This window comes from Colossoma macropomum, unplaced genomic scaffold (assembly GCF_904425465.1).
Source record: "Colossoma macropomum unplaced genomic scaffold, Colossoma_macropomum, whole genome shotgun sequence".
NCBI lineage: Eukaryota > Metazoa > Chordata > Actinopteri > Characiformes > Serrasalmidae > Colossoma > Colossoma macropomum.
In genome coordinates, this window is record NW_023495663.1 from 410462 (window position 1) to 437515 (window position 27054).

The window sequence follows — 27054 nt, forward strand, 5'->3', positions numbered from 1 at the left end:
GAAGAATGACACAAAAAACTGCAGACCGGAGACCTAAGGGGAGGGAACTGGGGGGCGGGACTCTGTCAATCACTGTTTACATCAACCAATTAAATAATTACTCTTGGCCATCAATCACATTTTGCATTGGCCAACCGCAGATAGGAACAAGCTGTCTGTCATTTTCTGCATTAGCCAGTCTGAGGGTCTGTCTGCAGACCTGCACTCTCAGCCTGACCTGCGCTCTCAGCCTGATCTGCAACACCAGCCTATTGATGACGTCAGTGCTGCGCTGCCACCACAGTGTTTTTGTCGGTTTGATGAAGAAAACAGCGAAACACGAACTGCTGGGCAAGAAGAGCTACACTGAATGTATATTAACGTTGTCATAGTGATAATAAGGTAATTAAATATGGAAACTTTCAAAATAAAACCACAACAATCAGACATAATGTCGAGGTTGTTAGCAGAAAAAAAACAGGATGGTGAAACTCATGAAAGCCAGGCTGAAGACCATTACAACCGTTAGGAATAAAACCTGATGGTTTGGCTTCCTAACGGGAATGGGCTTGATGGTTGCCGTTAGAGGCCATTAGGAAACGATCAAATGTGGAATCAGTCCCAGATCACCTGATTAAATGATCTGAATCCTTTGCACTGTGATATCAACCCATCAGGAACACACAGAAGACCATTAGTGACTACTGAAAACCACCAGGAACCAGCAGAAACTTTGACTATGAGTCACGTTGTATGACTTTTTGCAACAGGGAGGTACAGTAAAAGTAACTCTCCAGCTGTTATGGATGAAAAATGGATGAAGTGATGAAATCGCTAAGCAGCAGCAGCCAAACGTTACCGTGTGATCTAGATGTTGTTGGGTTAGTTTAACACCCAGTTTAGTGAGAAGGGGAACTGCTGCAGGCCAGAGACCTGAAATTATCATAAGCACAAAACACTGAAGGCAAAGTTTCCATTAGGAACCAAGTGGCTGTGAAATAACCTTTAGTTACAAGTTACAAAGAACTTAGTTACAAGTTTAAGTTTAGTAAAAACTTGCTTTAATCTCAGGTTCACAAATGAGTTTTCCTTTACGATATTCTAGACATGTCTCTGTTCATAAACATAAACTAGTCAAACAAATTTACTATGAAAGGAAACAGTGTGTTAAACTCAGAAAAAGACACACCAGTCACATTGTCACAGTATATTGTGTTCATGTTCATTTGTCCAGACAAAGACAGGAGGAATATGTTCTATCAGTTCACTGATGCTTTATGTGTGATGGTCAGTCAGTGTTTGCATGAACTCCGTCCTGCTTTACCTGCCAAAGAGACCTAAGCATGTACATATAAGCATGTGCACAAAAAGTCGCCCAAAATAGAAAGACTTCAGTAAACAGTTATGAAATGTTACATTGTTACATGTTGTATATATGTAATAATGTAACATTTCAGGTATCTTTACCGAAGTATTTCTATTTAGCACAAAATGAGAGACAGGCAATTCACACTTGTGATTGGCCAATGCGAGAAATGATTGACAGTGTCTCCGTCTATTCGTTCTGCAGCCCCTCGCCCACTGGTTGTCCGGGCTGCAGCGTTCGTCTCCTGTGTTCCTGGATCGCTTATAAAGGTGGTTTTAACGAAAAAAGTGACATTCTATGGTGGACTAAATGAGAAAAGCCGATGATGGGGGTACATACGACCCTCTGTGTGGTCTTGCTGTCTGGATTGTTTGCGTCTGTTTTCGGAGGTGAGTAACGTTACTTTGTTCCAGTTCTTCCGGACTTTCGGGCGAAATAACTTACTGCGCCATCACTGAAAACGTAAAACACAATACCGTCAGTAAACTCCGCTGACTGGAACTCGGGCAGTAAACTACACTGAACATTATAAATCAATAAGAATTCTCACATAATCTGAAAAGACCATTCTTTACGGATTTATTCTGAATTATTCAGTATTATAGCACATTCAGAGTAATAACGAGACTGACAGCATTTTATGAAGTTAATTTTGTGCCAGAATGTCTGAGAGAAGATCCTGATGTCTGAGAGAGGAATGGTCCGGTCTGAGAGGTCAGCGCTGCTCTGAGCGCAGCTACTGAATATGAACGCACTGGTCAGCACGAAGTGCGCAGATAAACACCTTCGGATCTGCTCAACAAAACACTCTGGTTTCATTCAGAACCTGAAAATCTGCTCAACAATGTTTTTCCCTCGAACCTGCAAAACACTCCGGTTTCACTCAGAACTGGAAAACCTGCTCAATCATACTCTTAAAAACTTAAACACTCACACATGCGCGCAGATCATTTCTGCTCTCAGCTCTGCAGCGCGCGCTCAACTTTCACACCTGCTCGCTGTGAAATGTCTGAACGTTTGTGTCAAAACTCCAGCCAATCAGAGCTGCCGAGGGGCGGGTCCTGCCAGCGCACCAATCATGGCGTCTTTTCTTAAGCAGCTTTATGCGGATTGGTCAAGGTCCGTTCGTGGCTGTGGTGTTGAGTCTGCTTGTAGCCTCGACGTTAGCTGGATGGTTTATAGCTTTCTGGTAGCAAACGAATAGAAACGATTGATCAGTAATGCTCATCATAAATAATAACGCATTAATATAACTAACATTGGTAGCTCGGCCATTTGTTCCCTACCAGAGGCTGAACTTTAGCTCACTTCAAATAGCTTAACATTAATCAACTCAGCTGACGTCAGCAACGTTTCTTTGACTGTAGCCCACAGTGTCTAACAGTGTTCTACTGAACTCTCCTATAGCGCTCGTCCTCAGAGGCTCATCTGGTCAATCCTGTATATTTATCTTCTATAGTGGCGTCATCAAAAACAATACTGATGCCGTGCAGTTTTACATGGACAAAAAAAAATTCAGGGAGTAACAAAGTTCCTCCTATTTTGTTTAGTAGACATAATACTGTAGTTCTTTTCTAAGGCCCATACATATTGTTATTTAGCACCATCATCAGTAGGATGGTTTGAAGCCAAACGTCAGTGTGTTATGATAAGCTAAACTTAGTGTCCAGGATATTAACTGCATTAACGCTGTGAAATGCTAACAACAGATGATAGTCAGCCAATGAAGTCTTTTAACAGGGAGTTTCAGAATCATCCGTTTTTTTATGTTTGCGTTTTAGAGTATACTGATTATTCAAAGGGAATGGTGGAAATCCAGAGATGGCAGCAAAGAGCTGAGAATGAGAAGAAATATCCCTTATATTTACAGTTTGTGTGCTTGATATTTTTAATCAATGATTTACAGTAACTGATGTGTGAACATCATACAGAGGAAACAACATGTATGGCCCTTAGAAAACAGTATTATGTCTAGTAAACAAAGTAGGGTGAACTATATTACTCCCTGAACTCACTGAAAATAGTTTTTTTGTCCATGTAAAACTGCACGGCATCAGTATTGTTTTTGATGACGCCACTATAGAAGATAAATATACAGGATTGACCAGATGAGCCTCTGAGGACGAGCGCTATAGGAGAGTTCAGTAGAACACTGTTAGACACTGTGGGCTACAGTCAAAGAAACGTTGCTGACGTCAGCTGAGTTGATTAATGTTAAGCTATTTGAAGTGAGCTACCGTTCAGCCTCTGGTAGGGAACAAATGGCCGAGCTACCAATGTTAGTTATATTAATGCGTTATTATTTATGATGAGCATTACTGATCAATCGTTTCTATTCGTTTGCTACCAGAAAGCTATAAACCATCCAGCTAACGTCGAGGCTACAAGCAGACTCAACACCACAGCCACGAACGGACCTTGACCAATCCGCATAAAGCTGCTTAAGAAAAGACGCCATGATTGGTGCGCTGGCAGGACCCGCCCCTCGGCAGCTCTGATTGGCTGGAGTTTTGACACAAACGTTCAGACATTTTACAGCGAGCAGGTGTGAAAGTTGAGCGCGCGCTGCAGAGCTCAGAGCAGAAGTGATCTGCGCGCACGTGCGAGTTTTGAAGGTGAAGAGCGCGACTGAGCAGGTTTTCCAGTTGTGCAGGTTCGAGTTCTGAGAGGGAAGAACATTGTTGAGCAGATTTTCAGGTTCTAATGAAACCAGAGTGTTTTGTTGAGCAGATCCGAAGGTGTTCATCTGCGCACGTCGTGCTGACCAGTGCGTTCATATTCAGTAGCTGCGCTCAGAGCAGCGCTGACCTCTCAGACCAGAACATTCCTCTCTCAGACATCAGGATCTTCTCTCAGACATTCTGGCACAAAATTAACTCCATAGCATTTCAGCTTTAATTAATCACACCTAACTAAAGATTAGGTCTAATTAATCACAGCTAACTTAAGATTCACAACAATACAGAAACTTTAACACTGTGTGGTGCATACATGTAGTAAAGTTAGGGGAAATATGAACAAATGTCTAAACGGAAATGGAGGCCACAAACAGACAGTCAGATGAGGAAGACGAGAAAGCTGAACTAAACTAAAATGGCGGCTGCTCTGACGAGCTGTTCTAAATTACCACAGTAAAGTTGTGGTCAGAGATTCAGAGATTGGAACACAATTTAATACATGTACATTACCAGTAATCATGCAATGTTGGTTATTACCTGGCTTGAGAAAACTCAAACACAGCTTGGTATATTTGAGTGATCATGTAGTTCTTCTCACATTTTCATGTGTAATAATACAGTAATTGTAGAACATTCATGCATATGATTTTTATAACTGATCATAACAGCAGACACAAAGTAACTTTCCTGATTTGTGAAATATTTTACAGCTGTATTTATGCCTTTATTAATAAGTCAGTACTTTATTAATACGTTTTGGCAATAAAAAGCTGAATATTTTGAGGGTTTGACTCTGTTGACACTATTGTAGTGTATATGTATTAAATTATGTTCCAAAGTTAAAACCACATTTTTTTCAGCCTTTTGTGCAAAATCTTTTTAGTAGATGACTGACAAACGATTCCAGCCTGTTTTCACCTCCTTACATGTGCATTACTGGGCAAAAAATCGAAAAACCCAATTTTGTATGTACAGCAATGGAAACAGATCTGTATAAACAATAAAATATCACAAAATCTGTTGGTGAATCTTTTCACAAATCAAGTAATGTGTACAACAAGTGAATCTGCAAGGTCATTTATAATGTCTGTAAATGAAATTAAACTCCAAAGTCTTATTCCTGAGGAGACAGAACTATATGGAGCTTCTCCACAAATTGAGCTTTACTAAATGAAACACATTTTCATAGATTTTGATGTCATTTGTGTTGAAACTCACCTGGCAAAGTAAAAACAAAATGCTTATATTTCACCTACTTTCATTTTCCCTGCTTGCAGTCTACACAGACCATGGACGGACAAAATAAGAACAGTGAAATTTTACACTAATCAAGCTGGACAGTTTGAACCTGGTTTTAATCATCTGAGAGCTCAACATTTGAAGTTATAAGCTTTAGAAAATAAAATACTGATGTGCAGTACTATTTTGGCAATTTTGGCGCGGAAAATGACATCATCTGAATTCACAAATTAGTACTAAGAAAATGCACCAGTGTTGCACCTCATCAGAAAACACTACCAGCCTTTAAACTATAGGTAGGATATTTAGAGTCTAAATGACCTCATCAGAAAACACTACCAGCGTTAAAACTATAGGTAGGATATTTATAGACTAAATGATCTCATCAGAAAACACTACCAGCGTTAAAACTATAGGTAGGATATTTATAGACTAAATGACCTCATCAGAAAACACTACCAGTATTGAAACTATAGGTAGGATATTTAGAGTCTAAATGACCTCATCAGAAAACACTACCAGTATTAAAACTATAGGTAGGATATTTATAGACTAAATGATCTCATCAGAAAACACTACCAGCGTTAAAACTATAGGTAGGATATTTATAGACTAAATGACCTCATCAGAAAACACTACCAGTGTTAAAACTATAGGTAGGATATTTAGAGTCTAAATGACCTCATCATTTCTTTTTGCACAAGTCTTCTGAGTTTATATGGAATGTTGATGGGAAAAACATCATATATCTGAAAATAAGGACTATTTTGCCTCAGAATACTGTGGAGCCCCCGAGGGATAAGATAAAATAAGAATTAATTTGAGCGAACTTTTAGTGAAGATTGTGGTTGTAGTTTGTCTCCTTCATTTCTCCACCAAACTGCAGCTGCACTGATGAATCTGTGGGCTGTTTGCTGTGAAGAGTAGCTACAGTGTGTTTATATCGCCCCCAAATCAAAATCAGACCTGATGAGCATTTCTGTTAATTATCACATAAATCTAATGCATCAAAACCTGTCAGTGTGCACATTTATTTATGTTTTAACTACTTAATGAGTAATTAAGTGTGACTGGTTCATCACTTTACTTTAGGGGCACAAACATTATGAACTCATCATGAAGAATCAGTATTTAATGAGTAATAAAGTGTGACTTGTTCATCACTTTACTTTAGGGGCACAAACATTATGAACTCATCATGAAGAATCAGTATTTAATGAGTGATAAAGTGTAACTGGTTATATTTTTATAGGGTATTTTTATAAAGTGTGACAGCATTTATTTTGCTAGTGCTGTGACATTGCAACCAGCTTTAAATCATTATGTAATGTGACAGAACAGCAGACGCCCCTTATATTGAAATGTTACTTTTATGTGTTGCATTAAACCCAAAGCAATGTCTATATTACCACTGCATTGTAACACAGTACCTACATAACAACTACACAGGAACTGTCCACTTATTTTAAAGTGTAACCTTAACACTGCGCTACAGAAAAGTTCCTGTGTAGTTCTTATAAAGATATAGTGTAATTACAGAATGGTGTTAATCAAGGTGATATGATTAGGTTACCTTGTTACAACATAGTTATTCCACAGTAATTATGGAAAACAAACGTAATGTTATGTACAACATACTTCGGTAACACTTTCTATGAATGTCGTGCTTGTAAGCATCTGTAAACACATTCAAAACATGTTATAATGCATTCATAAGGCATCATAAACATAGCTATAAATATTTATAAAAATGCATTACATGTTATATCCACGCTTATTATACATTATAAATTGTTAACATAATGCATAATAAGTACTGTAAATAAAAAATTATAAGAGCTCACAAGTTGTATTTGTCCGCTCTAAGTAAAGTGAAGCGTACTGTACTAAAGCCTCCTCCAGTGTTAAGAGTGAGGCTACAAGTTGAAGTATTTACTGAAGGATTTACTGAAACATTAAAACATTCACAATAAACCACATTACAGGCTTCAAATGTCAGAGTTTAAACTAGAGCTGCATCAGTGTTTTACCCAATGTGGGAAAGTCAATGTACACCACCGTTAGCTTGGCACTCACTTAACACTGCATATCCAATAGAATGCTAACAGAAACTAGCATTACTGTAGTGCAGTGTAGTGTTACAGAGTGAAGGGTTCTAGTGCTTGACGTTAGAACCAGTGAGGGAATAAACTACAATGACAGCGCTCTACTATCTCGCCTCCCCCTCTCCAGACCTTCAGTCCACAGTGACTTCACGCTCAGTGTGATGTCAGAGGGGGTTCAGGGGAGGGGCTGATGGGTACTTGGTTTGCTGTGATGTAATGTAACATTTAAAGTGAGAGCGCTGGGTAAGAATAGCACAGTGTAGCAGTATTTCTAGGCTGGACAGCCAGTTTGGAGCATCTGAATATTCAGGACTGAAGCCCTGAAGATGCAGCTCTAACAGCACCAGCACTGAGAAATAAAATACTGGAAATCTCAGGGCTTAAATAAACTCTGTATTTGTCTTTATGCTCTCCAAGCTGGGACTGACTTCTTTGGCACTGACAGTATGTTATGTTATTAACACCATTTATAGTGCATTATATTAACAATTCATAATGCATAATAAACATGGCTATAAAGTGTAATTTAGTATAATTCATTTGTATAAATCTTTGTAACCATGTTTATAATGCCTTGTGAATGCATTAACATGTTATAAATGTGTTTATAGATGCTTATAAACATGACATTTATAGAAAGTGTTACCCATACTTCCTTTAACTGCCGGAAAACACTTCTGATCTGTAGTGTATCAAAAAGATGTTTAATTATATCAGGCAAAACTGAAGTTGATACACATTTGTAATTACATAGGCTGTACTTCTGTAATCCATCTGTAACATTGGCTAAGTCATCAGTACTTAGTATTGTTGCATATGTTATTCATGTGCAACTACACAGTTTTTAGACACTTATAAAGTGAGACTACAGCAGAAAAGAGGAGTGGTGAATGATTTCTCTACAACTTGAACAAAAAACAAGAACAAAGCTTGAAGCCCCCCCTATAGGCCTCCATAGAAAGCACATGTGAAAAACATGCCAGTACATTTACATTGTTACCTGGTAAAAAATATTTGTAAGCTCAAGCTTTTTTCCAGAGTTTTAAAGCTTCATAAGTTCTGTTGCCACTTATACATGCCATGTTTCAGGAGATTTGACTCTTTCTGGCCATGTGAAGAGCCTCCCAGGACGTGTCGAGCTCCTGGAAAGGATAGAGAGTTAATGTTCATGTTGTTGTTGTTTAGTCTAAGATGTGCACGTGTTATTGGTGCAATGCTCTGCTGGGCTAGTTGGGGTAGCTGTTGTCAGTATAGGTTCCTACCCTAAAGAGATCATGTATGGTTGGAAGTGGCCTACCTGCTACCCCAGCCCTGCTTAAAAGGACTATTAGAAACCATTAGGATTAAAACATAATTGTTTTGCTTTCTAATTGGAATTGGCTTAATGGTTTCCAGTAGAGACCACTAGCATCCTATAGCTTTACCTTTAGATCTCATTAGGAAAATATATATTTTATTTTATTATTTGCTGATTACTCAACTGATATTCACCAACTTTGTTTATGTTATAATCCCCAGACAATTCTGCATGTTTTTGAAAATTGAATCTCTTGCTAAAATGACCATTAGAAACCTTTAGGAATAAAACCTAATGATTTTGCTTTCTAATGTGAGAATTGGCTTTATGGTTTCCAAAAGTGACCACTACTTTAGATCCCATTAGGAAACCAATGGCAGTACCACTGATGTACCTGGTATAATCCAATGTGGCATCTATGTACGTATATCTATGACCCAACCTACCACACTTGGAACAGTTGAAGGTAAAAGAGGAAGAGTAGCAGCAGTCTAATTACACAGGTGCAGTGAAACTAGTTTGTCCAGGGGTTTAACATGCAGCTGTGTGTTAAATATGTACCTGATTCTTCTGTTAAAACAAGCACCAGTCTACCTGATCCACTTCCACCGGATGTACCATCAAATTACTTCAGGATCAGCCCAACTAAAACAAAACACAGCATGGACCTTTTGTCATTTAGAAGTTTTCAAGTTTATCGGTCAATACTTATTTCACTAATTCCTACTGAAATTTCCAACTTCAGTACAAAACTTTAAAAGTATAAATATCTGATACCATTTTCAATACCAAAGAACTGAAGATCTTTTTTAACACATCCAAACACATAGCCAGTAAACGTGTTTTTTTTTTTTTTTTGACAACTACCATTTTTCATGCTCAAAATCTCACTTTTAGATTGAGACATTCAAAACTCAATTAAATTAAATAAGCAAAATTTCAAACATTTTAGAAACATTTGTTTTATGGTTATCAAAGCTCACGAATCCAAAGCATGTCCAGGCAGCTCTGCTTTATGTTTTTTTTTCACCAGCTCAGATTCCATTTTAGCAACACATGCTGCACTGTTATTGAGAGTAGGCAGGGCTGCAGCTCCATGTGCAGATGAAGTGTATGTATGGTAGCCTATGTGTGTCAAATGAAAGACAGAACAAGGAAAGGAAAATGCAGACAGAATTGATACTGTGGGAAAGAATTCTTAAAACTGTTACAATTGTTCTGAACTAATATGTATTGATATAATAATATTTTTGACAGAACTAAATTGCACACGAAAGTCTGAAATTTCACCATACAGAGTGTTTAAAAAAGTTTTTTTTTTTTTTGTTTTTGTTAAATACAAAGATCAAAACATAAATAAACACAATAACAATCTATTGTGGTGTTGTGGTGGAGAAGAACCAGAGAATGCCATAATTTCTGGTCAGGGAAAATTTTTATTTAAGCAGAAAAGGTAACTGATAAAGGTAGCTGGTATGATATTTTGAAGGTAGATTCAAGATTTATTGAAAATAAAGTGATATATAATATTGCTAACGTGGCTAATTTTGGGGGAAACTGCAACTGAATGAAGAGCCATTTGGGAACCAAAAAAGTTGGCTCTTCCATGTGAACAGAGCCCGAATGTCCATCACTAGTAACTGAAAAACGGTCACTTACAGTCATATGTCTTCTCTCTATGGTAGACACAAAGCTTACTCTAACTAAACCCACAGTCCAGCACAATAAAACACAAACACATAACACGCCCACGCCCAAAAAGCCCCAACGGAAATGACACAATGTCTATGCATGCATCTTTTTTTCACATTACAATTTAAACACATATCAACCGTGTAGCCACTCCCTTAAAGATCTATATAGTTTTCAAATGATTAGCTGACGTGAATCTTATGATCCATGATTTGGCAGCCGACTGGGATTAGCCCTGTGTCCCACTGAGCTGCACAGCTGGTCCACTTTAATACTGCACACAGACCTCAAGTTGAAGATACTGCTGGCAATTCATTCCACTTAGAAGTTATTGCAAATGATTTTAATTGTTTGGCCTAACTAGTGTCGTAGCAATTTGACCTTCCTCCAGTTGATTATGGTACCTCAGTGTGTATAATTAAGCAGTATAGCATATGCAGCATATAGCATATGCATAAAGCATTATGATGGAAGGTATAAGGGCCTAGGAATGGAATATTAAAACATCTGAGCTGAAAATACACTTAGCAACCAATAAAAACACACTAATTGGGTTTATGCTGCAGCTTCCAAGGCCACAGCAATGGAGTTTAAGGTTTAAACTCAAACCACAGCTAAGATAATGACATTGCAATTGCCCCTATTATGTTCTCTCTTTTTTCTCACTGTGGGTTAATGCTCCAGATGAGTGCTTTCTGCCTCGCACCCCATTCAGGAAGTACTTGTGCTAGGTGTGTTGAGGTGTGCATAGGAATTTGCACTCAGTCAAATCCGAGCAGGACCAGAAAAAACAACAAAGGATCGTCTGTAGTGTTTTTTTGCTGGACTAAATTAGAAAAGGTAATGATGGGAGCGGTGAAGAGAGTCTGTATCAGTTTACTGTGTGGACTGTTAGTTTCTACTCTCGATCTCAGAGATGAGTGCTTTGTTTCGGAAGTACTTACTTCCTGCTCCGTTACTTAAACCCAAAGGAAGAAAATATTCCCATCAGTAAACTCTGCTGAGTGGAAATCGGAGAGTAAACTACAGTTAACATTAAATAGGTATTGTTAGTTATAGAATCTGAAAAGATCATTCCAACCTGTCAATCATCCCATCAGGGCCATCAGTGCAGGCCAACAGCACGCTCAGTGAAAACAAGGATTAATCTAATTTAGATTTCAGCTATTCTTACGTTAGCAGATGAGATGAAGCAGAGCATTATATACACTTATGTTTCTTACTGGACAACTGATGGGAAAGTGTTTATTTGAATGTCTGGAGTCCATGTGTGTAAGGGCCAAATGAATTCTTATTATAACCAGAAAACAAAAAAAAAACAGGAAGACAGTAGATTTAGGACACATGAATGTGTCCTAAATCTACATGTTAACATGTTGGTTCATGCACCAAACTGACTAAGAAAAAAAAGAGAAAACAACAAAGACAAGAACACTTCAGGAACAAGACTTTAGCCCGAGTTCCTTTGTCTCTACTAAAGCAACACACAGTGTATCAATTTCATTGGTAAGCATGGACGAGAATAAAGTGCTAGTGGCGTGCCATTGGTCAACCTACACAATCACATTTTTACGCATATGCCTCCTGTTAAAATAAAAGACCAACTCTGTTAAACATGCTAGAGCTGCGTTTCTTTGGCAAGCAAAATAATTTGTGTATAGTAGCAGCATAGCATAAGTCAGCATAGGTCAGTATCATATTTTAGCCTGGCCTAAATCAGCTTGGCCTTTCATATGGTCAGCATTTGCACTTCCACTCTACACTGTCCAGTCTGTTCATTTCTCTGTTTCTCCACAGATAAACACTCTCTGCGTTACCTCTGCTTTATCCAGTCCAAAAGCTCTTCAGACAGAGTCTCTGAGTTCAGTGCAGTGACTCTGCTGGATGACAGACAGATTGACTCCTACAGCAGTACAGACGGGGTCAGGACTCCTAAACAGGACTGGATGAAGGAGATTACAAGCAGTGAATGGAAAGCAGGCACTGATGAGCTGAAGCACGATGGGGAAGAGTTAAATGTGGTTCTCAACAACCTGACACAGTATTTCAGACACAACAGATCAGGTGAGAACACTCTTTTCATTTTAAGATGAAAAGAATGAGGTTGCTAGATTTACATTTATATTCTGAATAGTATAGTTCTACAACCCTGTTTCCAAAAAAGTTGGGAGGCTGTGCAAAATGTATATAAAAACAAAATACAATGATATACATATCATTTAAACCCTATATTGCAGTGAAAATAGTACACAGACAACATATCAAATGTTGAAACTGAGAAATCTTATTGTTTTTTTTTTTAATATTTGATATCAGCAACACGTTTCCAAAAAGTTGGGATGGGGGAAACAAAAGACTGGTAAAGTTGTGTAATGCCAGAAAAAAAGTCTTTCAGAAGTAAAGATGAGGAGGGGTTCACCACCTCCTCAAAACGTTTCTCAATGTAAAATAGCAAAGAACTTGAGGATTTCACCATCTATGGTATATGATTCAGAGAATCTGGAGAAATCTCTGTATGTAAGGGACAAGGCCAAAAACCAGTATTTGCTGGCTGTGGTCTTTGGGCCCTCAGATGGCACTGCATTAAAAACAGACATCATTCTGTAGTGGAAATCACTGCATGGGCTCAGAAACACTTCTGAAAAACACTGTCTGTGAATATTAACAGGATCCAGAAACACTGCCACATTCTCTGGGCCCGAGCTCATTTAAGATGGACTGAAATACATGAGATGTATTAAAATTTGAAATTGATGAAACTGAAAATGAAAACCATCAAAAAATCTCAATATCAAAACATCTCAATAATCCTAAAGATATATGACTTGATATTATTCACAAGAATATTCAAATAAAGCCAGAAGTTATGTGACCCCAAATTTTTCTTACACTCTTTATCAGTGTAAGAGGTCAGATTACTGAGGTAACTCACTCAACTGGGAGTAACCTTGACTTTCCATTCCACCTTAAATGATGCAGCAGTTACATTCTGGTGCCCATACATGTGCCAAAATGAAACTGCTGCACCATTTAAAGTGGAAAAGTTTAAATTAGTAATTGCAAATTATGGAATGCAGTGAAAGGTAAAAATAGACAACAAAATATAAGCATAGCTAAAATCGTACTTTTCCTTTTTATGACCACAAACCATGTTTATCATAGTTATTCAGTGAAAGAACCAAATTCTTCAATTGTCAGTTTATCAGTTAACAAACATAGCTAGCGCTGGCTAGCTTAAGTTAACAAGGCTAGCTGTAGAGTGAATATAAACTCAGCAAAGTGTCTTTCTTTTAGCTTGTTTAAGTCTTCTCCATTTGCTGTTTGCCTCTTTAAATTGTCACATGGATAACACATATTATGAGAAGTTTAATAAGAAGAAGTTTTTAATGATTCAACTCATTCAGCATTTAGTGTTTTTAAACTTTCTTTTTCCTTTAACTATTATTAACTATTATTTAGGTTCTTAAAGATTCGGGCAACATTTAAAGGCTAATCAGTATCATATTAAGATCATTAACTTTCAATCTTTTAATTTCCCCAAATATTATTAATTTATTAATATTATTAATTAATATTTTCATAATATTATTATTAATAGCACAATACATTTAAAAAGTACATTTTTGCTTTTATTAAACAACAGTTGTTGGTATTTCACTACTGAAATTATTCAATACATTGAAATGATATTGATCTACCAGTACTAAAGACATACATAGAGCTAATGTCATAGCAACATTTAAGTGACTTTAATATGACAGCATTAAGGACAATTTAATTCCTTAACGTCATACATACTACAACTGAAGACAACTGTGAAGCTTTCACTGGGCCCACATGGGCACAGCCAACCTCGCTATCACAAAGTGTGACATTCTTACTTGCAAATATGAGCAAAACAGTCTCATTTTACAGTTCTGTTAATACATAATATGTAAATGTGTCTGATGATTTATGACAGTCTCTGTTCATTTATATTTCAGATGGTCACATTGTTCAATGGAGATTTGGCTGTGAGGGTGAAAAACATTCTGATGGCTCAGTTCCCATATCAAATTGCATTAATGAATATGCCTACGATGGAGAGAGTGTACGATATTATAACTGGTTCTTGAAGGAATGGTCATTTTCAGTAAATGATATCAGTGAGATGGAGGACTGGAATAGTGAAAATGCTGAATGGATATGTAAACAATGTGCACTCTGGCTGAGGCTTTATTTGCACTACAACATTACTGAAACCAAACAGAGTAAGTATTTGCATAATTGCCATAACCCTAACCTAATTCTAACCTTAACATTAACCTCAACCCAAAACCTAATCCTAACCCTGGACCTAATCCTAACCCTAACCTTAACCTCATCCCTAACATTAACCTCAACCCAAAACCTAATCCTAGCCCTCACCCTGGCCCTAATCCTAACCCTAATCTTAACCTCAACCTAAAACCTAATCCTAACCCTCACCCTGGCCCTAATCCTAATCCTAACTCTCACCCTGGCCCTAATCCTAACTCAAACCTTAACCTCAACCCAAAACCTAATCCTAATCCTAACCCTGGTCCTAATCCAAACCCTGGCCCTAATCTTAACCCCAACCTTAACCTCAATCCAAAACCTAATCCTATCCTTCACCCTGGCCCTAATCCTAACCCCAACCTTAACCCCAACCCAAAACCTAATCCTAATCCTAACCCTGGCCCTAATCTTAACCCCAACCTTAACCTCAATCCAAATCCTAACCCTCATATGTTTTTGACACATTACTGAGAGTCTGTTTGTTTCATCAAAGTGTCACTGAAACATTTTAATTCAGAACTTCTACATCATCCAGTAAGTTACACTGTTTTCATAGGTCAGGACATCAGTCTGTAGTGTTGGTTCCTACTGTGTCCTTCCTCTCATATGCTGGAAACGTGAGCTACGTTCAACCATTCAGCACTGTTTTCTCTCTGTGAAAACTCATCTTCCTCAGCTCCTCATCCAGCACACATCAGCGTCTGTCAGATAACTTTAGACACACAAGCTATCTAAATATAACCACAGGAACCATTTCTAATGATCTACAAAAACAAGAATCAGAAGAAATCACCACTCCGTCCACCATGTTTTTAAAACTGAAGCAATGGAACTCTGAGTTCTTTGAGAAGGATATGTGTGAGGCATGCGATGACCAAATTTAAATATGGTCAAAATAAGGTACCATAGAAAACAGCTGACTTACTGCTGTCCTCCGAATTGGATAGCTGTTGTCTCGGGAGTCGCTGTGTACTTAGACAGTTGTCTCCTGAATGAACCCGACCATGAGTCAATATGTCGACATTTGCTGTTGAAGGGTGCACACCACTGAAAGGCTGTGGTGAAAAAGATCTGTCCCTCAAACACATTCACCTGTTTTAAGCACTTGTGTGAGAGGTATAGTCATGGGTTATTTGATGTCATAGATGGACATGTGTTAGCCCTTACACTTACAGACTGTTAGCTGCAGAAGGTGGGAAATGGTTATGAATCACTTTAGGGAAAAATCTGGTAAAAACATACTGTGAAATAAACGTGTATTTTCATTTCTGTTGTCTGTAGCTCCCCCGGATGTTCATATGTTTGTGAAGAAATGTGCAACTGACTCAACTAAGCTGACCCTGACCTGCATGGCCACAGGCTTCTACCCCAAAGACGTGGAGATTAAACTGAGGAAGTTCCGCACTTCACTGCCTGAACACCTACTGACATCTTCAGGAGTCAGACCCAATGATGATGAAACCTACCAGATGAGGAAGAGTGTGGACATCCAGGAAGACGATACAGCAGAATACGACTGTTATGTGACTCACAGTTCCCTCAGAGAACCAGTGATAAAAAAATGGGGTAATTAGATCTGTGATTCTTGGCATGTCTAGCAGATCGTTAATCATTCTACATTCTGTTTTTTCAGTTATATGCATGTTGAGAGATATCCCCATTACAAGCAATCGCATCCAGGGGATGGATGTCAAGAGATATCCCCGCTACAAGCGAATTCAGGGGGTGGATGTTGAGAGATATCCACGTTACAAGTGATCACATCCAGGGGGTGGTTCAGACTTTTCAATCATTTTATATATAAATAATTTCCTAAATATATAAACAAATCTTTCCCAGTACCGTTCTGCACATGAAAACAAATATGCTTCTGCTAATTAACTAAACTAAAAACTAACTGTATTTTAATAAATACATTTTTGCTTTGTCAGATTTTATTGAGATAGTGAGGTGTTAATATGAAGTGAATTGATTGTTTTGTTTTTAATTCTGTCAATTTTGTTCATCTTTGTCAGTTCCAGGAGTTCCACTATTTAGCACAAAGATAGTCATTTCTATTAACAGAATCAACACTGATATTACAACCCCGTTTTGGAGAGACAGAATGGAATGATGTGAAAATCATTTAAACACTATATTTCATTGACAACATATCAAATATTGAAACAGAGAAATTTCAATCTGATTTTTTAAACATATATGCCTGTTTTGAATTTGATGCCAGCGACACTTTTCAAAAAAGTTGTGACGGAGCAACAAAAGACTGGTAAAGTTGTGTAAAGTTGTCAGAGGCTGAGTCTTTCAGAAGTAAAGATGAGGAGGGGTTCAACACTCTGTGAAAGACTGCATGATCAAATAGTGCAACAATTCAAGAATAATGTTTCTCAACATAAAATAGCAAAGAACTCATAATCTACACTACATAATATCATTAAAATCTTTAGAGAATCTGGAGAAATCTCTGCAGTATTTGCTGGCTGTGATCTTTGGGCCCTCAGGCAGCACTGCATTAAAAACAGACATGATTCTGTAGTGGAAATCACTGCATGGGCACAGAAACACTTCTGAAAGCCTTTGTCTGTGAGCACAGTTCATCACTGCATCCACAACTGCAAGTTAAAACTCTAAAACACAAAGAAGAAACCAAATATAAACAGGATCCAGAAATGCTGCCACCTTCTCTGGGCCTGAACTCATTTAAAATGGACTGAGGGGAAGTGGAAAAGTGTCCTGTGGTCCAATAAATCTAAATTTGAAATTCTTTTTGGAAATCATGGACACTGTGTCCTCCGGGCTAAAGACCACTCAGCTTGTTATCAGTGCACAGTTCAAAAGCCAGTATTCATGATGGTATAGAGGGGTGCATTAGTGCACATGGTATGGGTGATGTGCACATCTTTGAGGGCACCATTGATGCTGATTATTTCAGCAAGACAATGTCAAACCACATTCTGCATGTATTACAACAGCATTGCTCTGTAGTCCAGATCTGTCACCCATATTAGGTTTATTATTAAATGAAAATCCCAAACTGTTGAGGTTTAAATGGTTTTTGCATCATTGCATTTTGTTTTAATTTACATTTTGCACAGCCTCCCAGCTTTTTTGGAAACAGGGTTGTACTATAACTTATTATATTATATTACATTATGTTATTATATTATTATTAAGTGACCCTTATTAGTCCCACATTTCACCTCCACATTTTGACCCATTTGTGCAGTGAACACCACATACACACTAGTGAATGCACACCTAGGGAGCAGTTGGGGGTTAGGCGCCTTGCTCAAGAGAACTTCAGTCACGTACTGTCGACTCACGGTCACAAGGCTGGTTCCCTAACCTCCAGCCCATGACTGCCCCCATATAGAAAATATGTGTGTGTGTGTGTGTGTGTGTGTGTGTGTGTGCGCATGCTGGTGTGTCTCCTCAAACTGCAACTTGTCAAATCATGTAAACTTTGTAATTTTATGGGATGGAAAGGATGCTGTACAGTTAAACTAATCAGTCAGATCAGGTCTTGGGCTGTAATGTTTTGAAGGTGTCTGTTCAGTAAAGATGCATTACAAAACCAGGTGCTGTGCTGGGCTATGCTAGGCTTGGATTTGACTTTGTCCGACACAGAAACAGGGACACCAAACAACAGAAATGGTTCATTTTTAACACTAAATGATTTCAGTAGCATAATACAGTCAGGTCGAACAAAATAAGATTCCACTACAGGTGAAGGGTAGATGAGGACGCCATACATTATATTCAGAGTTATATCTGCTGTTGTTGTTGCAGTTCTGTTTTCCAATTTGATAACTGTTTCCAAAGCTATTTCTTGTCGTTTATAAAAATGTAACTCTGATCACTTTTCTGTCTACAGAGCGTCCTCACTCCCAGGTCAGTCTGGGGTTGGCTATTGGAGTACCAGTTGCAGTTTTGATTGTGGCTGTGCTGGTCTTTATCCTGAAGTGGAAAGCTGGTGAGTATAAACTGTGTTCATATTCTGTAGATTCTATTAAGATTCTGTTCAATTAGAAAGAGGACATTCTAAAAATATACTTACATGTTATTTGGCAAAAACATAGTTATTTTATAGTATTTTACTTATATTATTTTAGGTATAGTATTTAGACAACAGTCAGTTCTGATACCACAGTCTGAAAAGTGTTCTACTGTGTTCTTATTTGTCATAACAGCATGTTTAATTTTCACAATAACTATCAATCCCACTGAGCACTGGTTGCTCAGACTGGTTTACAGTTTACAGAAGTACACTTCTACTGTGATGACAGCAACTAAACACACTGGAATTAGCCAAAATTTAATAGAATGGGCTGTGAAATCCTTTACAGACTGACTGAACACGACAATGAGCTTAATCTGGCAAGTACTGAAGTACTGAAAAAGCTGAGCTGAACCTGAGATTCTGACACTGTTTGCATGCACTTAATAATCCAATAAGTGTAGAAAATCAGATTGTGTCAGTAATACAATCAACATGTTTACATGCTCATCAGTATTCAGATAATGGGGAAACTCCAGGTCTACATGAGTCAGACAGTAATCAGATTTCTGCTTTACAACCAGCCAATAAACTCACAGAAGAAGACATGAACGTAATGTAAAACTCAAACTTAATGACAGCTTTTTTTAAACATTGCGCCGCCTAACCTGAAAAAAATGAACATACATCATGTAGAAGATGAAGAATATTCAAATCCTTCATTTCGTCAAGCATGTATTTGGTTTCAGTGTCTTGCTGCATCTCTTGGCAACGCTGCTTGCTTATTTCCAGTACAGCAGTCTGCTATGCATATCCACAGACTGAGAAATCTGATTACTGAGCTAAAATCCAGCTCTCTTTTTCAGATTTGTTAATCAGATTTCTAGTCCTTACTCCAATCTAAGAAATCAAAGTATGCTCTTTATATTACCATTTGAATAATCAGATAAATGCAGAAATCTTGATCTCTCGGATTATTTTTTGGTCCGTCTGTGGCAGTGCAGGAGAGTACGTTTATATTGCACATTTGTTGGATATTCAACTTTGCTCAATTTCTCATGAAATAAACATGTAAAAATGACTTACATGTTCTCACTCCTGAGAATAAAGCCAACAAACTATAATCAGACATATTTCAGAAGTGTCCTTTGTTAAATGTCATTGAACATAATCGTTTAGAAATGTAGATCAGCAGCACGTCTTATCAAGTTTTATTTCCCCCATATTTAGCTAAAATAAGGCAAAATCACATGAACAGAGTGGTTTCAGTTGACTGGGATTTATAGTCAGCTTAGAGGATGCCCCTCTGTTCACTATGTTTTGCACTGTTTTGATCACGTGTCAGACTCCAGTCCTAGTGGGATAAAACATTGCAGACTTCAGCTCACTGCCTTACTAAGCACACCTGATTCAACTCATCAGCTAATTAGCAAGGCCTTTAGGAACTGAATTCAGAGCTTTAGACGAGGGCAAACGCTGATCTCCACAGCACTTTGGCCTGGAAGATCCTCGGTTTGACATTTCTGGTTTAGATGATCTATTAATAACTAAAGTGCCAGTGATCTGCTTTTTCGAAACATTGTAGCTTGCTCTCAGGAATGAGAACATGTAAGTTTGATCATTTTTTTAACATATTCTGAGAAAGTTGAATATCCAGCAAATGTCTAATATAAAACCTTCTTTACTGTCATATCCATAACTGAAAAGGATGGTACTTCTCTGGTTAAAGCCTGATATTTAAGCACATATGAAATAATATTTTAGGGCTCAATATACTGAAGTAAAATTAATTTGGTTCACAAAACCTTTGCTTAAAAGCAGTAACACTTGAGGTTGTGTGTTATCACAAGTAACATCACAAATATCCCAAATGATCCACAGATATTACTTAAACTTAATATGTATATAACTTATTATTACTGCCATTATTTCATAAAGCAGGATTTCTTAGTTAGCTGAAAAAGTACAGCTAAAAGCAAGATTGTACAGTAAGAATTCTCCTTTCCTCTTTTCCTATGAGACCTTCTCTGTTTCTGATCTTTCCTCTCTCTTCAGTGTTTTAACAGCAACTACAACTGTATCTACTTTGTCTTTCTCAGCCCCAGAAAACTTGAATTTATGAACACCAGCCCAACATTCATGAAGCTCCAATGTCAAGTCAAGTCAAGTCAAGTCAGCTTTATTGTCAATACTACAATACGTACAGGACATAAAGAGTATTGAAATTGCGTTACTCTCAGACCCCATAGTGTAGCAATAACCTTAAATAGAAAGTAAACAGGAAAAGTGTGAATTTAAATAGACACTAAAAAAACACAACACTAATCATAAAAATAAACACTAATTGTAGAAAAATGTAGAATAATGAGGTCAAAAAATATATATATAAATATAGAAGGTCCTGAAATTAACACTAAAGTGACATGAGGCACATACAGATTAAGGTCTGTGGGTATACATAGTGCAAATATAAACAGTAGTGCAATTTAGACTGAAAAATGAGGTTCTGCCAATGTTGAGCAGGATCTCACGACTGTATGTGCGCTTCAAGACAGGTAAACGCGACGAAGAAGTACAATGGGAAAAAGCACTGATTTATGTACAATATATTAAAATACTAACTGCAATTCTTTTTAAAATTATTAATGATGAAGCGAAAGCTTCTGTAAGATCACAAGTAAAGCTATGCATTTAGGCCCCCTTCACACCTTACCACTTTTGGGAGAAATGGACATAAATGGAGAGAGCTAGAGGTTAGAGAGACGCTGTGACTGATTCATTTTTATGACCCAGCCTCACTCTCAGACTCTCAGCCCACATGTAAACAGAGCGTCTGATATCTATTACACACTGAGCTGATAACAGCTATCAGGACTTTGTCTGACATGTGACAAAAAAATGTGACATAACTTTTGTGCTGGCCAAATATAATTTTTTTGAATTTTAAATTCAGCAAAAAAAAAGGTGTGTGAAGAAGATGTGCAACCTTCGAGTTTCACTTTGAAAATCAACATGTCGTTTGACTGGAGTGTCCAAACTTTTGCAAACGACTGTATAAATGTTTTTGCTGTCAGAGAGCAAAACCTTGTATCTTCATTTTTCAAGTTAAGTTACAATTTTGGAGATAGGAGTTTTTGTTGTCACGGCAACAAAAAGAAGCATATATAAATCTATAAAATCAGTGAAGACTGGTGGTTAGGTTTGGGTAATAAACAAAATGGCAGAAACAAAATATACAAAGTGCAACAGAGTGTCACCAAACAAGCACAGATAAAAAGACAAGGTTTAAGTTTAGCTTGATAGCTTGGGAGTGTTACAAAGAGCATAGTCAGAACAGGCTACAGTGAGTACCAAAGAGTAAGATAACTAAGACAAGAGGGACATCGAGAGCAAAACCACAAACCAGTCCAAGATCACACAAAGAAAGCAAAATGTACACAGCAATCCAAACAAAAAGGGCAAACACAAAAGGAGAGGTCAAAAACATGAAATACAGGTCATACACATATACAGGAGTTGGCAATACTCCACAGCAGGGGTGGGAATCTCTAGGCACCTCACGATTTGATTCGATTACGATTCAGAGGGCTGCCTATATTAGGACATTAACACATACTGACACACACTGGACATTAAATGTTGTGGCTCCAAAGCTGGTTCGATTTTTGTTGAAAGGACAAAATGGCTCTTCTTAACATTTGGGTTGTGACTCTTGTGACTCCTGACCTAACCTGGCTTTAATGCAGAGGGAGCCGGTCGGATTTCTCACTCATCCAGCTGTGTTTTTGTTATGTGTCCCACAGACCGTCCGGGCGCTGCACTTACCCACTTCGAAGTTCCGCCTTTTGCGTTCCGTTAACATTACGTTATAAATTAAATATTTAGAAAATCGATTTTTGACATTTATGAATCGATTCAGAATCGTTCACGTCCGCATCGCGATGCATCTCAGAATCGATTTTTTCCCGCCCCCCTACTTCACAATGAACTAAACTAAAGCCCGGGCTTTTATATTATCTATCTAATGTAATGAAATGACAAACAGGTGTGACAACTATCATTCTGGTGAGGAGTAGCACTGGAATGAATGTTCATTAGTAGATGGGTGGAGAGTCTTGTGATCTCCCAATGACTCATGGGAGTTGGAGTCCTCTAGACAGTCCAAGCACTCAAGTGATTCTGCAGGTGAAAGGGACAGGCAGAGGAGGCGTCCTTGGCAGGAGATGTGACGCAGAGAGCATAAAGTCTAGAGCATCCAGAGCAGCTAAAGGCCAGGGGTTCATTTTAAAGAAATAGTCAAAGCTGCATTTACCAAATTCTCAGTGCCAAAATACATCATATCATTAAATTAAATGCCAACAATTTCTTTTTATCTTACCACTAGTGCCCGGAGTCAAGCACAAAATAGCAAATCTTTGCTACTTGTAATACAACTTTGTAATACATTTTTACATCTTAATAAAAGTGCAGGAAATCAACAGTAGCATGTACGTCCAATACAAAGAACACATTTTTAAGACTATATTAAGACACATTTACAGTAAAAAGTGATACAGCAGATTTTGACACAGATCTGATTCTGGGTAAAATGTTTCCTGCAGAAGTGCTTTCCAAAAAAGACAGTGAGATCTGGTTCACTTTACCAGGGCTCTCATTTATCAACCAAGCATACACACATTTTAATCCCGTCTCCCTAATCCCTAAACTCCCATTTATTATCATCCATTTCAGCATAACTGACTGAATGACTGGTGATTATTGTGCTCATACACTGTAGACCAGCTTCACTGGTTCAGCCTAAAGAATTACTTAACGTATTGAAACAAAGCAAAGTAAAATAATACTTCAGAATGATGGCAATATTTTTTCATATTAAATCATTTATTATACTACTAACAATAAAATACTTTTGCATGTTCAGTTTGAATTCTTAAAAGATAATTCAATAATAAAGCATTCCTATTTCTTACATGTTAGAACTCATTTTTAGACACAACATTTCAGTTCAGCTTGTCTTCTGATTTAGAGGGAATTTTTAAAGGGAGTTTAAGTTAAATTAAATAGCCAAACACTTAAGTTTAAGTTTGTGTTTGGCTATTTAAGGGTGTATCTTTATGTAAATGAGCGTGTGAGTAGATCAGTATAGGACTTGATAATTGCCAGTTCTCTAGTGTGTGCTGGTAGTTCTTACACACAGATAAAGAACATGCTCTAAAGGCGTTTTATTAAATGAGACCCCTGATTTTACACAATCCAAACCAACAGTTTTAAAGCAACAGCGTATTTTTGAAGCTTAAAGCCTTAAATGAATTGAATCTCAGAATTGTTTCTAGAAAGCAATTCAGTGATTAATAAATTGGTGGGCTGCATTTACACTGGTCAAGAAATTTAGCTCTCATTAATCTGTCTCCATTTTAATGCATATTTTATTCATCTCTAAAGCTGGTGGTTCTGACTCTGCTTTTGACTCTGGTAATAACATTCTATATTAAACCTGTTTAAAGTAAGTAATCCTAGTGATTAATGAATGTCTGTCCGCTGTAACTCAGCTGTGATGTGGTCTTATTGACTCTGTTTCAGGAAGGGGAATCAGTGGATCGAACAGGAGCAACACTGAAAAAGGTACAGCTTACTTTGATGCATCTCCTGGTAATGTTTCTCCTGAATGAAAAACTGGACTCTCTTCACACAAATTTAGCTTTTAAATGTCTGTAGTGTCTTGGTGAAAACACACTGGAAGAGTATCAGAGTGTGTATTTTAGAGGATCCTACAGAGTCTTTACACAGCAGATGCATTTCAGGTGTTTGAAGGCATTTCATCTTTCAGATTCTCAGAGAATGAACTGACCTGTTTATTTACTTTAACATGTCAATAAACATGTTGATTTTCAGGTTCCAGAAGCTGTGGGTCACAACAGGGTAGAGTGGAGAATGCTGATGAAACCACCCCGATACTGCAGAGACAATTCAGTGATCCTAATCGGCAAACAGTTCAGTGTCAGAGGAACGGCAGGAACTGCTGAGCTGTTCAAACTCTACACACTTTCCATTTCAATTAGTCTTTCCACTTTAAAGTAGTCTGTAAATGTGAGCTTATGTGCTCAAATATGTAGAGTAGAAATAGAGTAAAAATACCATCCAATACTTAAAGAACTAAAGAGTACTGTAATACATTGATGAGTTTATTTGTAATTCCACACAGCAGCCACCCTGTTAACTGACTTTTACATTCTAATTTACAGATTAAAGTTTACATTAGTCTTTCCACATTCATGTACTTACATAATGAAAACGCATAAGCAGTTGAAAGTATGAATAACTAAACTTATGGTGTTCAGAGTCCCTCAGGGGTCAAGACCAAGAAATATCTTTGTAGAACAGAAAATCTGTGACCACAATTAAGCACTCCGTACTCTCCATTTATAATAATAATAACTTGCGTGACTTTTAACAATCTGTTATGTTATTTGTTTGACAGCTGTATGTTTGAGAAGTGAAGTGAGGGATGTTAGAGATATGCTTAAACAATGCTTGGTGGAGGTGTTTAGGGCTGGTAACCCTAAAAAGATGTGGGAGACTATGAGAAATAGATCAGCATATCACACAACCACAGTAAGCCATTCTTTATTAAGGATAACCCTTCACAAATGAACTGAACACTGGGGATGTTAGGTTTTCAGATGATTCTGCATCAGTAGCACTGATGTAGGAGGAGGATAAGCCAGGCCTTTTCCAGGATAGTGTGAACAAAATAGTTCAGTGATGTGAGCAGAATGTGTATAACTGATATTTGTGTTGTCCAGTGCTGTGTTTATTGTGTATTTATTAATATGTTGTTGATGTCAACAAACTGCCTAAAGTTTACACTGAGGTCACAGATTGTAAAAAGTAAAGAACAGTTACAAATCTGTAGGTATAGATTATATATACAGATTATATATTACAATCTGTACTCACAAATAATAATATTTGTGTAATGAGTCAATAACTTTTCATAATTATCAACACTTTTTTTTCCTCATAGGTTTTTAGTAATTTACCCAAACTCAGTGAAAATGATCACACATGTTTTCTCTGTTCAGTTTTCTGTGTTTGGTTCACTTAGACAGATAGCAGAATCTGAGAGGGGTTAATAAACTGTGTGGAACTGGATTGTTGTATGTGCTGCAGGGAGAAGCCACAGGTAGACCCTGTAGAACTGGATCTACCTAATCACAGCCCAACCAATCAAATGATGAGAGAATATTTATTCATCTGCATTTTAAGGGATGGGGCTGCCCACCGCTCCGGGCAAGTGTGCTCACTGTCCCCTAGTGTGTGTGCTCACTAGTGTGTATGTGGTGTTTCACTGCACGGATGGGTCAAATGCAGAGATGAAATTCCCCCATTGTGGGACTAACAAGGATCACTTTATCTGTACTTTATCTTTAAGATAATGTAATTTGATTTGTTTAATGTGAGTGATTTCACTGTATTATGACCAGTCAAAATCATGACCCTCTCCCGCATCATTCCTGAATGTGAGAGTTAGCATCCAATTGACCGGTTGCTCTGTTCTCAACCCTCTAATCACTGCTAAGCAACTGTTAAGGTCTTGAAATACAATTTTATAAGTGCAGTTTGAACAGTGTTTTCTTTACATTCAGGTCCAGGATTGTTTTTTTTTTCTTTCACAAGCTCAGTGTTATTAGGTTAAACGTCCCCAACTGAAACTTCTTTAGGCAGTGTTGATGGTAATGTAGGCCAATCTTAAAATTCAAGCTCTTGTCATTTCAAATCGCAATTTCAATATAAAAATGATTGTTTTTATTCTTATTCGCCTTCTTATTATTATCATCTTTCAGATGCTGACCTCATTTTCTCTTCAGATTTCAAATCACAATTTCAATATAAAAATGTTTGTTTTTATTCTTATTCTTATTCACCTTATTATTATCATCTTTCAGATGCTGACCTCATTTTCTGCATTTTCAAAGCCAAAAAAATTATTTTGAAAACATTGTAGCTGTCAGTGGTCTGAGAAAGCTAAAATGGGTTATGTCAAAATCTTCTATCCCTGCAGTGGCGGTATGCTTTAGCCTAGGATTATTAGGTTTGCGTTTAAGTGTGCTGTGTCTCATCTGTCTGATTTTAATTCACTTGTGTTTCAACTCAGTTATGTTTTAACCCTGTTATGTCGTCTTCATTGGGTACACGTTGTGCTTGTGGTGAGTGGGTGCATGCTTTATAGTGAATTGCTGGTTGTGTTTTTGGAAATCCAGTATTTTGGTTGATGTGTATTCAGACTTGCTATTCTGCTTTTTCACCACAAGGGGGCGTGACTGCACTATTGTCAGCATCAGGCTGCACACTCAAACAAACTACAGCTACAAGCAAAACTGTTAGAACCTTACTGACAAGAATGA

General features: G+C 37.6%; 1 protein-coding gene across 1 annotated transcript; it reads left to right on the forward strand.

Annotated features, from left to right (window-relative positions):
* Window positions 1-1550: 1550 nt before the first annotated feature.
* On the forward strand, window positions 1551-26408 carry LOC118802733 (H-2 class I histocompatibility antigen, alpha chain-like). Its single transcript, XM_036563201.1, has 7 exons — window positions 1551-1734; window positions 12154-12420; window positions 14340-14606; window positions 15937-16221; window positions 18527-18625; window positions 24230-24271; window positions 24542-26408. Exons 1-7 carry the CDS (start codon window positions 1668-1670, stop codon window positions 24670-24672), a joined length of 1158 nt encoding a protein of 385 aa, XP_036419094.1. The 5' UTR covers window positions 1551-1667; the 3' UTR covers window positions 24673-26408.
* The last annotated feature ends 646 nt before the right edge of the window (window positions 26409-27054 follow it).

Coding starts and splice junctions, on each gene's coding strand:
- LOC118802733 (XM_036563201.1), top strand. CDS start 1,668: ATGATGGGGGTACATACGACCCTCTGTGTGGTCTTGCTGTCTGGATTG. Junction 12,421..14,339: donor TTTCAGACACAACAGATCAG/GTGAGAACACTC, acceptor TTTATATTTCAG/ATGGTCACATTGTTCAATGG. Junction 16,222..18,526: donor ACCAGTGATAAAAAAATGGG/GTAATTAGATCT, acceptor TTCTGTCTACAG/AGCGTCCTCACTCCCAGGTC.